This window comes from Pleurodeles waltl, chromosome 7, assembly GCF_031143425.1.
Source record: "Pleurodeles waltl isolate 20211129_DDA chromosome 7, aPleWal1.hap1.20221129, whole genome shotgun sequence".
NCBI lineage: Eukaryota > Metazoa > Chordata > Amphibia > Caudata > Salamandridae > Pleurodeles > Pleurodeles waltl.
This window is the reverse complement of record NC_090446.1, coordinates 182186790-182199458: the sequence shown is the minus strand read 5'-3', so window position 1 is coordinate 182199458 and position 12669 is coordinate 182186790. Positions and strand designations below refer to the sequence as shown.

Below are 12669 nucleotides of genomic sequence, written 5' to 3'. Positions count from 1 at the left end.
AAAAAAGGCTTGGCACCTGAGGGAGGGAAAAAGCCCGGCAGCGAAGGGGTTAAAGAAACCAAAAACCGTAAAGCATATTACCCACCATGTTATCGCAACTCCTGCTTTTAGCTAGGTGCTTGTTTTATGGCAAGAAACGTCCTAAAATGGCGGCAGGGGGCGGGGCCACGTCGCAGTCGCTGCTGTGCTTCCAACCGCCAGTCAGCGGTCCCGATAGACAGTGCAGAAGTCTACGTTTGGTGTCGTAAAGAGCATCATCTGAGAGGGTCGTGAATGTGTCGTAAAGCGGCAGGAACGAGCATCTGGCGTCATTGTGCGCGTTGGCAGCCATTGCCCGCCATTCGCAGCTAACGGTAGGACGCCGGCAGTGAGAGAGGGGGAGTTAGAGGTCGTCGTTGGAACAGCGTCAGATCGCTGCCTTTAGCTAGAGAACTACTTTGCCCCGTAATCGGTAAGCCTCTCAGCTGCGCTGCGTTTTTGTACCTAGAATGGAAGAAAGGCGGGCTGGGACCGTGACGTATAGCAGCAGGCCTGCTTATTTTGAAGTGGGCCTGGCTTCCGTGCAGTCTTATTTATAATACATGGTCATTGCGCAGCGGCCTGAACGAGACCTGCTTTTGCAGAGCGTGGGGCATCTGCTCGTGGGGGTTTTAGGATTTTTGTGGTGTAGTCCTTTGGGGGTAATAATGACATGAAGTCTAAGTAGATCGTTCTTTGGTAGATGAAGCCACGCATTGCCTACTGATGCTGTGGAGCGCCAATGGCGTTAACTGCCCACAATTTTTCTTCCTCTCCGTTTGGTCGCCCATGTTAAGTCTGCCTTTGACCATCAACAGACTTCCGCTTCCTTTTGGTTAGTTTCGCCTTATACTTTCATTAAACACGTGGTTACAAGCAGTGTACCAGCAGGCCTGTATTTGAACTCTTTATACTTAACTGGCTACTCCAAGGCAGATGACGCCCCCAGGCATTTGAGTATTGAATAAACGGTACCGTGTACCCAGATACATTTCATGGGAAGCATATAGCTGCGAGATGGGGGTGAAAGTGAACCTGTTAGAACTACCTCTCTTGATGTTTGGCCCACGGGATTCGGGGGATTAGATTGCTTTTATTAGTGTAGGGGTGGAATAATTGCGCAGTGTCCCTATTGTTTGGGCCAGGCCTCATGCATCGTGATGTGGGATTCCTTCTGTGAGAAGGATCTCTTTGGCGCATGCTTATTAGGCACGCATGGCCCACTGCACACGCCTTCAGAGCACATCACAGTTGCATTCTATTATGTGTATTACATTGGTTTCATGTATTGGAATAGTCGTCGGTAACACCCGCCTGTCTGAGTGCACATCTGTGCGTCGAGTTGTGTGCTCTCGCCCAAAAACATGTGGTAGACCTGTTGTAGTTTTAATTTAAATACTATTTTAGTGCAGTTTTACGTTTTGTTCCTGTGTATGTTTCCTCAATGTAATGTTTGCGCCAAAAGTTCAAATGTATTTCATATAATGCTTTAGCAAAACGTACAATTTACCCTTGCGGGTATTACGATAAGCATAAGTGTACACTTTGATATATACACAGTACTTTACTTTCACTCACTTTAGTTGCTAGTGAACGTTAGGTGGCATAAAGCCCAGTCATGAAGGGTCCCATTCCAATAGCATTTCTTCAACCTGCATGCCCCTCATTTAAACAAACTTTAAGTCGAAGTATTTCTTACTTGTATAGGTAAGTAAGACTATTTCAGTTTTGAGGCTCTTTCGGTAAAACAAGTATAGTTGTGGGTCGTGTCTTTGGACAGCGTGGGGCCCGTAGCGTGCCCTTCTTTAGAAAGCTGTTGGATGGTCAGGACTGTGGTCACTGGGCATACCGTCTTCAGGTAGTCATACTCTGTCTCAGGCCTTGTGTGTAATAAATGTATTCCTATATCCACAGGGAGCCTGTTGAGTATTTTATATTTTCATGCTTATATAGTTTATACACGCCCTTTCCCCTCTTTCGGAGCATTTGTAGTCATATTGACTTAAGTTTGGGTGGTCTGCTTAGTAAATGTTTCAATAATCTCTCTGCCCTTAATAGGGCTTTTTGCTCTACTTGGTCATCTATTTTTGAATTTCGTGTAACAAACATTACTCGCAATCCCTGACAATTATGCCAGCATAACTTTAAATTTTGGCCAGGCATGTATGTAGATATGGTAAGATGTGACCCTCTCTTGGCAGGCAGATTTCCAGATGTCATGGGTTATCCAACCGCTACTCAAGCCATACGTTTGTGCTTTATGTCCCATCCTCTCACTCTTGCGAGACTGGCAGCTAGGCAGACACCATCCCTCCTTTACACATCAATCCCTAGTAGCCCGTGTAGCACTCCCTCCCCTGTTTGTAAAGGATTTTGAACTAGAACAAAGTAGGGTGGTTTGAGTCCGTGTTAAGCACAATTTTTAGCTGTGGGGCTGTGAAACTGGGTCAGGTGGATCTTTCTAGTGTACCCAAGCTGTTGTCTATATACAACTATTGTGAGGAGTGATGCTTCTCATAGCAAGTAATGCTGTCTGCAGTATAGAGCACCCACAACAGAGGAACAACGTTTTTTGAAGTTTCTGCATTTGTCTGGCTGCCCAACTCAAGGAGTAATCATGGGCAGGTACAAGGGCCTGCATCCCTTGAAACGGCCTCATCTCTCTAGACAGCCTGCAAACCCACCCATCACCAAATGCCAGTGGTCCGAAGACTGAGCAGTTACTTTCTAACAACCTCAAGGCATTTTAGAAGGTATCCCTCTTACTCCTCACTTCGTCTCTCTCCACTCTCTAGCTGCTGGAATACAGGCAAAGCATGGATCCCTGTAGCCTCCAGTACTTGGGACACACATGTTCTGGTGTTACCCAAACAACAGATGTGCACGCTAGGGATGTCATCGCAAAGTACCGGGTCGATACTATAATATCAAGGCATTACTTGGGTGGACCATTAGATATTTTACGTTTTCAAAACTCAGCTATCTCGCATCACGCTTGTCACAGAGCTGGCGGTATGAACCTCGATTTGTTTTCTCATGGAACTTTGAGCTCCAAACGGAGATTGCTCAAAGTTTGTGTTCATACTTTATTAGGAATAGCACGGTATCCTTGATAGGCGATATTGGATGTACCTCATAGCCCGTATTACATATAAGATGCACTGTCCTAGTTTGTGGTACGGTGCACCTTAAAGGAGGCGCAAACTGCGGCGATCTATTGCAGTGGAGGGCGGTGTAGTCAGTGTGACAGCGTCAAAGCTGCTCAATGTTTCTATATGCCAGTAAGCAACCCGCCTTCCTTTTAAAGAGGAGGTAGTTACCTGCAGACGGGAGCATTGAGTAACTATCAGCCTGCGGGGGATATCCGGGGTGGGCTGGGGGGCGTTCATGGGTTCTATCAGCCACCCCCAGAAACTTCAGGGCTCTTTTTTAGGGCCATGCTTGCACACAAGGTGATTCCCTAATTTGCATGGAGCTGCATGCACATGAGGGAACGCCCTCTAATGATGTGATGCATGTGCACCATTGAGCTCAGTATTATAGACGTGGCTGCACTCATGTCTGCGGCCCCTTCTCGAATAACAAAGTGCACTGGGCGTGCAGAAAGCGGATACACGCAGACCATGCGCCCCCAGGCACTGTAATACGTCCCAGAGTGTTCTATGAGGGCTCCTAAGAGAACTTTGCAGACTACTGAGTGAATACATAATGTATGGGATACAATTGCAATTTCAGTGATTCGGAAGCTCTCACGTGATATTTCGGATTTGTGAACATCAGTAGACTGTTTTTAAGATGCAGTGTATGTTTATAATTGTGTACTAAATTAAAGAAGAAATGTAATGCAGCCATCTGTGATTATGGTTGAAGTAAACTAACCTGAATCAGTTGTTTTCGGTCATAAGATATAAATAAGGAGCAATATTTAAACAGGAAGATGTTCACGTGATCTATCCATAAGTTCAATTGTGTGCACAAACATTTTAACTGTAGCCACATGCTTGACTGTGTTCATGTTAGATGTTCTAGGTAAGTCTGACGTTTCTGTGTACACTTTAAGCTTGTATACCACCTTGTCATAACCCATATTCTGTTGCTTTTGCATATATCTTGCTTTATAAGTGGACAATTGTAGCCTAAATGAGTTTCCGTGTTAATTATTCAAAGAACGTCATTGAGTCTGTGGGTCCTTTTTAATTACATATACAGTCTAACGAGTCTAAACGTGTGGGTTACAGCTGGGGCTTGCAACTGCAGGCTATATGGCTGCCTACTTGAAAAGGAAAGACTACCGTCAGCTGCAGAGAGTGGGCACCATTCAGGAGTTTTAGCACTTCAACTTGGTGTGTTTGTATCAATATCTTAAATTGTTCCAGCATTTTAGAATTTCGAGAATTGATAGTCGGTGGTAAAAGCCTTATTAATGTGGATAGAATAATACCAATAGAACATCAGTTGATAACTAAGGAATGGCATTGGCATCTCTTAATGGGAAGCCCTCTAGTATCGGGAAATTCGAGTGGAAAGGAGTGTTCTAACACTTGGAATTGTAGGACCAAATGGTGTGGGCATGCTGGCCAAGGAGTAAGGAGAGTTCGGGTTTGCCTCCTGTCGTGTAACTAAAAGCAAAAATGCAACACGTACTCTGGCAGTTTTATCAGTCTATTCTATTACTTGTGCTTCAAAAATTGCGTAACTTACGGATGAAAATACTTTCAGGAGCTTCCTTTCAAAGTGTTAAAGGTTTTGTTTGAACACTACGGCTAGGCTTCCGTATAGCCCAGCAATTGGTGGTTATTATCACACAATCTAATTAACTGTTCTCTCTTTCAATAACTCAAGTACACCATTCAGCGGGAAAAAGGGTGTCATGTCAACACTTTCTTCAGGTGTGGCTTTGTTCAGTTACTTAACGTAACTTTGAACGTTCACCCTAGACCACTTTTTCGAGTAATGCAAATTACGGAGTAGATGTGGATCGTACTACGACGCCGAGCATGTAACTAGTTAAACTAAAGCTTGTGATGTCGACATGCTCTGTATCATACCTCTTCCATTGAAGACTTGGTCATTTTGAAGTTTCTTTTGGTTCAGTCTTGTTTCAGCGTCAGGCGGGCATCAAATGATTTGTGGTTACTAAACTCTATACCCACAATGCATGAGTACAGACTGCACTCCATTTCTTATTTTTTCACTATCAGTTTAGGCGTTATTTATCAGTGTTTTCAAGACCATTAAACCGAGAAAGTAGTTGAAGCGCAGCTACAGGAGAGGCGTTTTCTTACAAAGGCTCGGCATCTTTTCTCGGTCAAGGCTCTCCATGGTAGGAGTGATTGTGGGGCATCAAAAATTGGGAAACAAACCTTTTAAAGTTTTGATGACCATCACGCTGTCTTTAATTCGTTTATTGGGATAGGGCCTCACATTTTGGGGAATGGCTCAAGGGGAACAAGCAAAATCCATCTGTATGATCGAGTTCCGGAACACTGATGGAAGTCAAAAGTCGAACTACTTTAAGGGCTCCCAACAGAGCAAATAAGTCATGTAAGGCATATTAGAGTTGACATTGAACAAAAAGGTAGCCAGAAAACGACACTCTGATCAAACATCCAACTACAAACACCTTTAGCTCGTCCTTCACAATTGCATCCTGAATGAAATAAATAAGACATTGATTTGGGGGATTTGTAAACGATTTATATCCCCACTATCAATGTCCGTTCCTCATACGTAGTCTGAGCTAAAGGTAGAAGGCTCAGTCAAGTTGCAGTGCGGGGTGGTGTGTCGGAAAAAAATAAGGTGCATTGTATGACTGAGGAACCGTTTGAGCATTCCACTAAGACATGGCTTCTAGGCGAAACACATTATTATAAACGCAGCCATTTAGAGTAGGTAACCCATAATGATAACCTGCAGGTAGATAAAGAGCAGAGTTCCCGGTGAAGGCACAACCTAGAACCGAAAATATCAAGTCCATGTTTCGTTTTCTATCCATGTTAAACACTTCATAAATGAAAACCCTGCCTAAACCAGATACACTGGTCTAAATGTTTAGCGGAATTTCACGCTTCACCGTAAATTGTATTTTGAAGAATACCTTATGACCTGACGCATACGAGGTTCCTTGGAGACCGAATAGTCTTACTGAATAGGAGAGCATTGGGGTCAGATACATCCACCTGGTGTCGCAATTATTTAATGTGCTGACAATTAGCACGAATAGTCTGTTTGACATCCCTGGAATGAATGGGGGCTGTTGAGTAATATGTTACTCAAAAATTAAATCGATCAGACGATAATTGCAGAACTGAAAGCTATTGTCGGTGCTTGAATGCACTGTGCAGTAGACGCCCTTGGTACTGATTGAAAGAGATTCACTAGTTTTCAGTCTTAGATCAGCATTTAATCATCTGGCAGGTATAACTTGATGAAAATCGTCTTTTCGGCCTAAAAGTGTTTGAGGTGCGTAAAAAAATATACAGAAGACAAACTGTAAAACAAAGTACAAAGACTTCTTTTCTGGTAATAAAACATGCTTATGTGACAAGCTAAAAACATCGGTACCAATCGTACAAACTATCTGGCAGCCGCAGTTTTGACGAGCTACGAAGTTAACTGGGGAAATATTCGAGGACATGCTAGATCCGAAGCAAAAGACCCTCAAAGCAGAGAGGTTCCACTCCCTTTTTCTAAACCACACATCTGTCGGGGATGCCTGTGGCTTTTTCCACAGAAGTGTGAGGAGGTATGTATGTGGGCATATATACACGCTCTGAATAGTTATCATTGCATCTCCCTAACTATTGTTATCGTGTGTGGTTTTAAAGCCTTGGTTTAAAACAATTATATATCCTTTTAGGCGTTATAAAACGCCCCGTTTTGCCAGTAAGTTGACTTGGCTGTCACATCTGCCTGTTGAAAAAACATGGTCAACGTGCATCCATTTGTATAATACGGACTGTAGCATCCTTCGTGGAAGTTCTTAGACTCATCCCGACAAAATACTACCAGTACGATATTGGAACTTAAGAACTTCTTTCTAGCACTAGACACATACCTGGTAACGTTCTCATCCAAAACAGAAGGCAGGCCTCCCTGAAGCAGAGGCCCTAGTTAAACCTACCTTCTCTAGACGTTAGGTACACGGGATGTATTGGCACTGGTTTCCAGGGACGACGTAGTCAGTACTCCTCCGATCTGCCAGTGGGTAAAACCTATCCCGAAGAATATTCTAACCACTGACGTGGGGGCGTGCGTGTTCACGAAGTCATGTCCACACCGGGCATAACACGGCTGCGTGGTACACAAAGGGCTAGCACAGGAAAAATGTAATGTGCTACAGTGATAAAGAATAATCAGTACTTATAAGGCTAAAGCTACCCACTGAGTTGTTCTTATTGTATTGTACCCCGTGCCGCGGGCTATACAGATTGTAAAGGCCCTGCACCCGAGTTACAGACCCAAGCAGCAGTTTTTTTTTTTTTTTTTTTACATTCTCCTCACTTAAAAAAAGATACTGAGGGAAAATAACTTTTTTCGAACCACTGTACTCAAGCATACTACTGGGGTTACGTGGAAGATGATATTCTTAGTGGTTGTCACATCCCTGCGCAGAGAACAGGATTTCAGGAGACAAAAACATTATTAACTTAAAGGAGGCACTTTGTGCTATCGGAAAGAAGCCCGTTGAGCCTACGCACTTTCTAAAGGGTGTGTTTCTTGGCGGTTAGATGCGTTCAGCTTTGTTTTGGAAGGAGAAAACAAACGGATAGCCACAATGGTACACTTAAGGAATTTGCCGAGACTAATCCACACATTCATAAGACATTATTGCATATCCAGACGTACGAGAAAAAAAGCACACGTCCAGAAGGCGGTTCCAAAGACTTCATCTTTAGCACCTTTTTGGTATCCACTTGAGTAAAAGGGGTACTGCATGTATAATTTATAGAACAATAACACTTAGGAGGTAATTTGTTTTTAAAAGTGCCAGTAGCTTCTGTTGTAGATTGACGTGATCATCGCGAGGGGGAAGACAGACAGTACAATTTGCACATTGAGGCATCCAAATACCTTAAACACAAACCACTATTACGATGTGGAAGAATACACGTAACTATTCGGGGAACATGTGCTCGAGTCACTTAATGCATGTCGAAACTAAGCAAAAACAATTTCCAATATGCTGAACCCTGAGCTGGTTGGTTGTAGACTACGATGTCGTGTATCACTGCAACTCAAGATGTGAACCGAATTTTACAGGTAAGCAAATGTTTTCTTTATAGACATGCGTTTGAGACTTTATAGGAGTAGCTTACAGCTGACCAACTCCTGATAAAGTGTAAAATTGGCGCTTCGCTCGCGATAGAAATCTCGCGAGATAAAACGTGACTATGAGAAAGCTGTACTGCAGCCCATTGATAAATGTTACATTCCTGGCTTCGTCTCTGCGATTATTTTTTTTTTTGTATATTTTAGTTTTACCGAGAGGCTCAGTTTCTGTGTTTTTTTTATTTTTTTTATTAAGGAATCGTTTATCCTTTCCTTTTCGGAATTTACATGGGAATATTTCACTAAACATTTTTGGGCACTCTATTGGCGTTTATAATACACTTACAAAAATGTTTTTGCTCTGCTGTGTATGGTATTGCTCAATGCGGCAGCTCCGTTTTAGGAATTCATTTGTGGGTTTTCAAAGCGATTTTTTTTTGGGGGGGGAGATAACCCATTCTTCTGCTGCGTCTTTTGCACTTGGCTAAAGTCATCCTATGGCTTGAGCCCATCAAGTGCATAATATTGCGATTCCGCCGTTAGACCAAACGGCTCGTTTACTCTGATTCCTTATACTGGTACCACTTCTTGCGCATGCGCACCAGATAGCGCTGGGCTGATTGGTCTCTGGCGCTCAAAATCCGTATTGATTGAGCCTGCAGTTGCGATAACGTTCACTTAAATTTACCTGCATTTCTTTATGCATATGAAATTATATACTTGGCCGTTTTTCTTTTTTGCGAAGTTACGTTTGGACCGGAAAAGCAACATGGCTGCTGCAAGAACCAAGGGGACAGGTGACAACGACAAACTAATCAGCAATAAACCCAAGGATTTAGAAAGAAGGATTTTTGTCGGCAATTTGCCCACATTCCAAATGACTCCCAAAGAGTTGGAAGAAATGTTTTCCAAATATGGCAAGATCGTTGGTTAGTATTTTATTTTTATGTCTTTTTATGAGCAAGAAGCAATATAACAATTGTTCTTATGGGTTGACCTTGTAAAGTTTGTTTTGCGTCACTTAAAATGAGGCACTTGGAGGGTCACTCACACCTGTGAATTTGACTATAAATCCATTTATCTTCCCTTTCCCTCTCTGCACTCTTACATGCATGGGTAATGAACCTCAGGACATTCAGAAAATTAAGGCGCGTCTTGTACAGGGTCATCTGGATCAGTTTATTATACGGCTAGCTCTGTGCGTATTGACTTATTCTCTTCTCTTGGTGGGTGGGTGTTTTTTTTTTTTTTGCCAAGTAAATCTGTCTTCACCTCGTCCACCCACACGTCTACATAACTCATCTTCTTCGAACATCCTGCTGTGGCCCAAATTCACTAGATGAAACCTGCTAATTACTGCTCCCTTGCTTATTCCCATTTTTTTTCTCTTCATTTTGTCTACAATTGAATCGTGACAAATTATGGAGTAACACGATTAAAAAGGTAATGTCCAGGTGCCTCATTTTTAACCGAGTGATTGAGAGACCCCAAGAACCGGTTAAGACACTGGCCACTAACCTCGCCAAAAATGAATTGCTCTCTATCGACACAAAACAATACCTCCGATGTTTCTACGTAGTTAGTTTTGCAAATCTCTCACCAGGTAACTATTGACACCTTGCACACATCTACATGCCGCACACTACACTGCGCATTAGCCGGCTATTTGCTTCTGACTTTGGCTGTAGACCGACCATGGATCGCAACTGTTGCGTAGTCGATCGAGCTGCCTGTATGCTCCCTTTTGGTTCGGGACAGTTGTGATGAGCACAGTACTTTGGGCCATTTTAGATTGGGACATGCCGGGTGGACAGTGCTGTCCTGGAGATATAACTGTTCTTGCCCTGCTGTTACTTTTTCCAGCACACAACATGCTCCGTGGCTTTGGGTTCGTGCAGTTTGACCGTCCTGAAGATGCCCAGGCTGCCGTGGAGGGTGAGAATGGTCGTCTGATAAAAGGGCATAAATTAGGTAAGGCTAATTGGTGCACACCCGACTTGAGACGCTGAAAAACTACAGCAGACTGCGAGCGCATGTAATACGACCGTATGGATAGAATATCTAGGCTTCCCCCTTTTTAGTGCAAGCGGATTGCACGTGTGCGGTGCGCGTTTAACTGGTGGCACATCTCGGTGGGACTTTTTTGCCGTTTGTTTTCCAAAATGAATTTTACAATTTTGGTTGGAGATTTTCTGTTACTTGCAACGCTTTGCTTTTTCGAATCATTTTTGAACGCTTTGGTCGAGAAATAACACACTCGTCTACTGTTCAACTCTGCCATGCCGTTGTCAAATGTTTAAATCCATTGGTTTCTGTACCAGAGCAAATACGTAAAATCTAGGCCTAAATCTACCCCTTTTATCAGCATCACAAATTTTATAACCCCCTATTATGAAATAACGTATACGTTATACTCTTCCTTATCGCATACCTATAGTCGCATATTTTTATACACATCGTGAAATACATACCTCCATGTTAAAAAAAAAAAAAAAAAAATGCCTCCAATGTGTACAAATCAAGCTGTCGGTTATAATAAAAATGATATTCCAGTAGGACGACAGTGGTAGTTTGTAAATGCCTTAGTACCCCCTGCCAATACACCACAGAGATCTCCATTTAGGTACGCCTTCCTTCCCTCTCATGCTACACTGTGCCATTGCTGGTATTTCTTTCTTGAGGGTACTTGGTGCTTCCCCTCCCCCATGCATTTTCTGCCGTTAGAGCAGATCTCCAAGAAAGTTCCGAAAATCCCTGATTTTATTTTTTGTAATTTTTTTTTATAAAAAAAAAATAGTGGAGCCTGGAGCCATAACGTTTATATCAGCCTACATTCATCTCGGCTGGCGTCTTGCGTTGTTTTTCTGCTGACTTCTGTAACTAAATTTATTGGACCTCCCCTTCTTTTTTTTTTTTATCGCTACAACGTTTTTTGGCCGTTTAATTTGTCACGAGGGGTGCTCAATAATATATTCTACGTTTGGGAATCACACCGGTTCCATTCAGTGGCTTTAAAGCTCAGAACTGGTACTTCTCATGTTTTAAACCCTGTGGGTGAAACTTCCTTCACCTGTACAATACATTTAGGAGTGGAGTTTTTGAATGCTGGTTCATTTACATCGTTGTGCATTGCTCGGCGAACTTACCCCATCTACAAAATAGAGATATTGTGGAAGGATGTCTGCCTGCTGTGATTTCCGAAAACGGAATCAAATTCTTCTGAAGAAACATATGTCTATGGATGTTTTCTTTTATAAGTAGTAGAATTAAAAGTATAAGTCAGCCATGCGTGAGTGTTTCTTTTGCCTCTTGAGTTTTATTTGTTCCTTTCCTTAAAGTCTGTTTTCCCAATGATGTTTTTACAATCTTGTTTTATTTCCATAGCATTGAATTGGATGGGTTGATTGTTCTTTTCAGATGTTAATATGGCAGCAGAAAGAAGAAATACGACTAAGGCTCCTGCCAGGTCCAGCCCACCAGCACGAAGGTAAAGTACCCTGAAGCACTGAATCGCCGCCGGAGTTTGGCATACCAGCCTACCTAGCCATGACTTCAGAAAGTTTCCCACGCTCCCAACCCACCTGACAGTAACTATTGGGATTCCTAGTGGACTGACGGCATTAACAGACGATGAACGGTTGGTTACATCTCCTGACTAAAACACCACGTCACTCGGTTTGCCTCGTGGGTTATAGCCCTTTTAAGCTGTGAGTATCGGCAACACATTGATGGAGAAACACGCTGGAACCTAATCACTTCACTGTGGATTGTAACCACCTTGTTAATTGCATCTCCCAAGCGATCGGAATTCGGCATCCGTGTTGAACCACTGAGAGCATGACATTTCTCCTAATGTTACCTCCACATGCACCTACTAGATTTTGAATGCTGCCACCGTCTTCCAAATTCCATTATCATTTGAACATTAATAATCCCGTAGTGTCTCGTTTTTTAAAATAAAATCAAGATCTCAGTCATTACTTGGCGAGATTCTGTTTTAGGAAACCTGCAAGTATCTGAGCCTTGTTACTGCATTTTTTTAATACCACTATCCTTAATTGCCAGATCCCATATGGATGCAGTTTTGCCAAAGCAGAAGGTTTCCCTTTAACAATATATTTCTCTAGATAGCACCACATTGTAAAAATCGCCATCTGCACCGACGTTTCCCTTCGCCTTTTTTTTTTTTTTTTTTTTTTAAATATTCTGTTGGAGTTTTAACTCGACCCAAAATAGGATTTGTCTTCTGTATCCGTTTTGAAGCACCTATGGAGACTTCAGGGCTCTACTGCTCCCTTGTGATTTCTATGCTTTTTGAGGTTTTTTATTTTTTTATTTAATCTCAAACATGCATTTTAAATTATGAACACCGATTATCCT

General features: G+C 42.6%; 1 protein-coding gene across 4 annotated transcripts in view; it reads left to right on the top strand.

Annotated features, from left to right (window-relative positions):
• Nucleotides 1-307: 307 nt before the first annotated feature.
• The window catches only part of NCOA5 (nuclear receptor coactivator 5), a 62582-nt gene continuing 50220 nt past the window's right edge, over nucleotides 308-12669 (top strand). Inside the window, exons 1-4 of one of the 4 annotated variants that reach the window (XM_069243526.1) lie at nucleotides 308-451; nucleotides 9035-9218; nucleotides 10153-10260; nucleotides 11707-11776. In XM_069243526.1, the coding sequence (XP_069099627.1) occupies nucleotides 9059-9218; nucleotides 10153-10260; nucleotides 11707-11776 (338 nt within the window). In that variant the 5' untranslated portion in view covers nucleotides 308-451; nucleotides 9035-9058. The remainder of the gene's footprint in view (nucleotides 452-9034; nucleotides 9219-10152; nucleotides 10261-11706; nucleotides 11777-12669) is intronic. The other 3 variants (XM_069243527.1, XM_069243529.1, XM_069243530.1) reach the window with 3 other exon arrangements.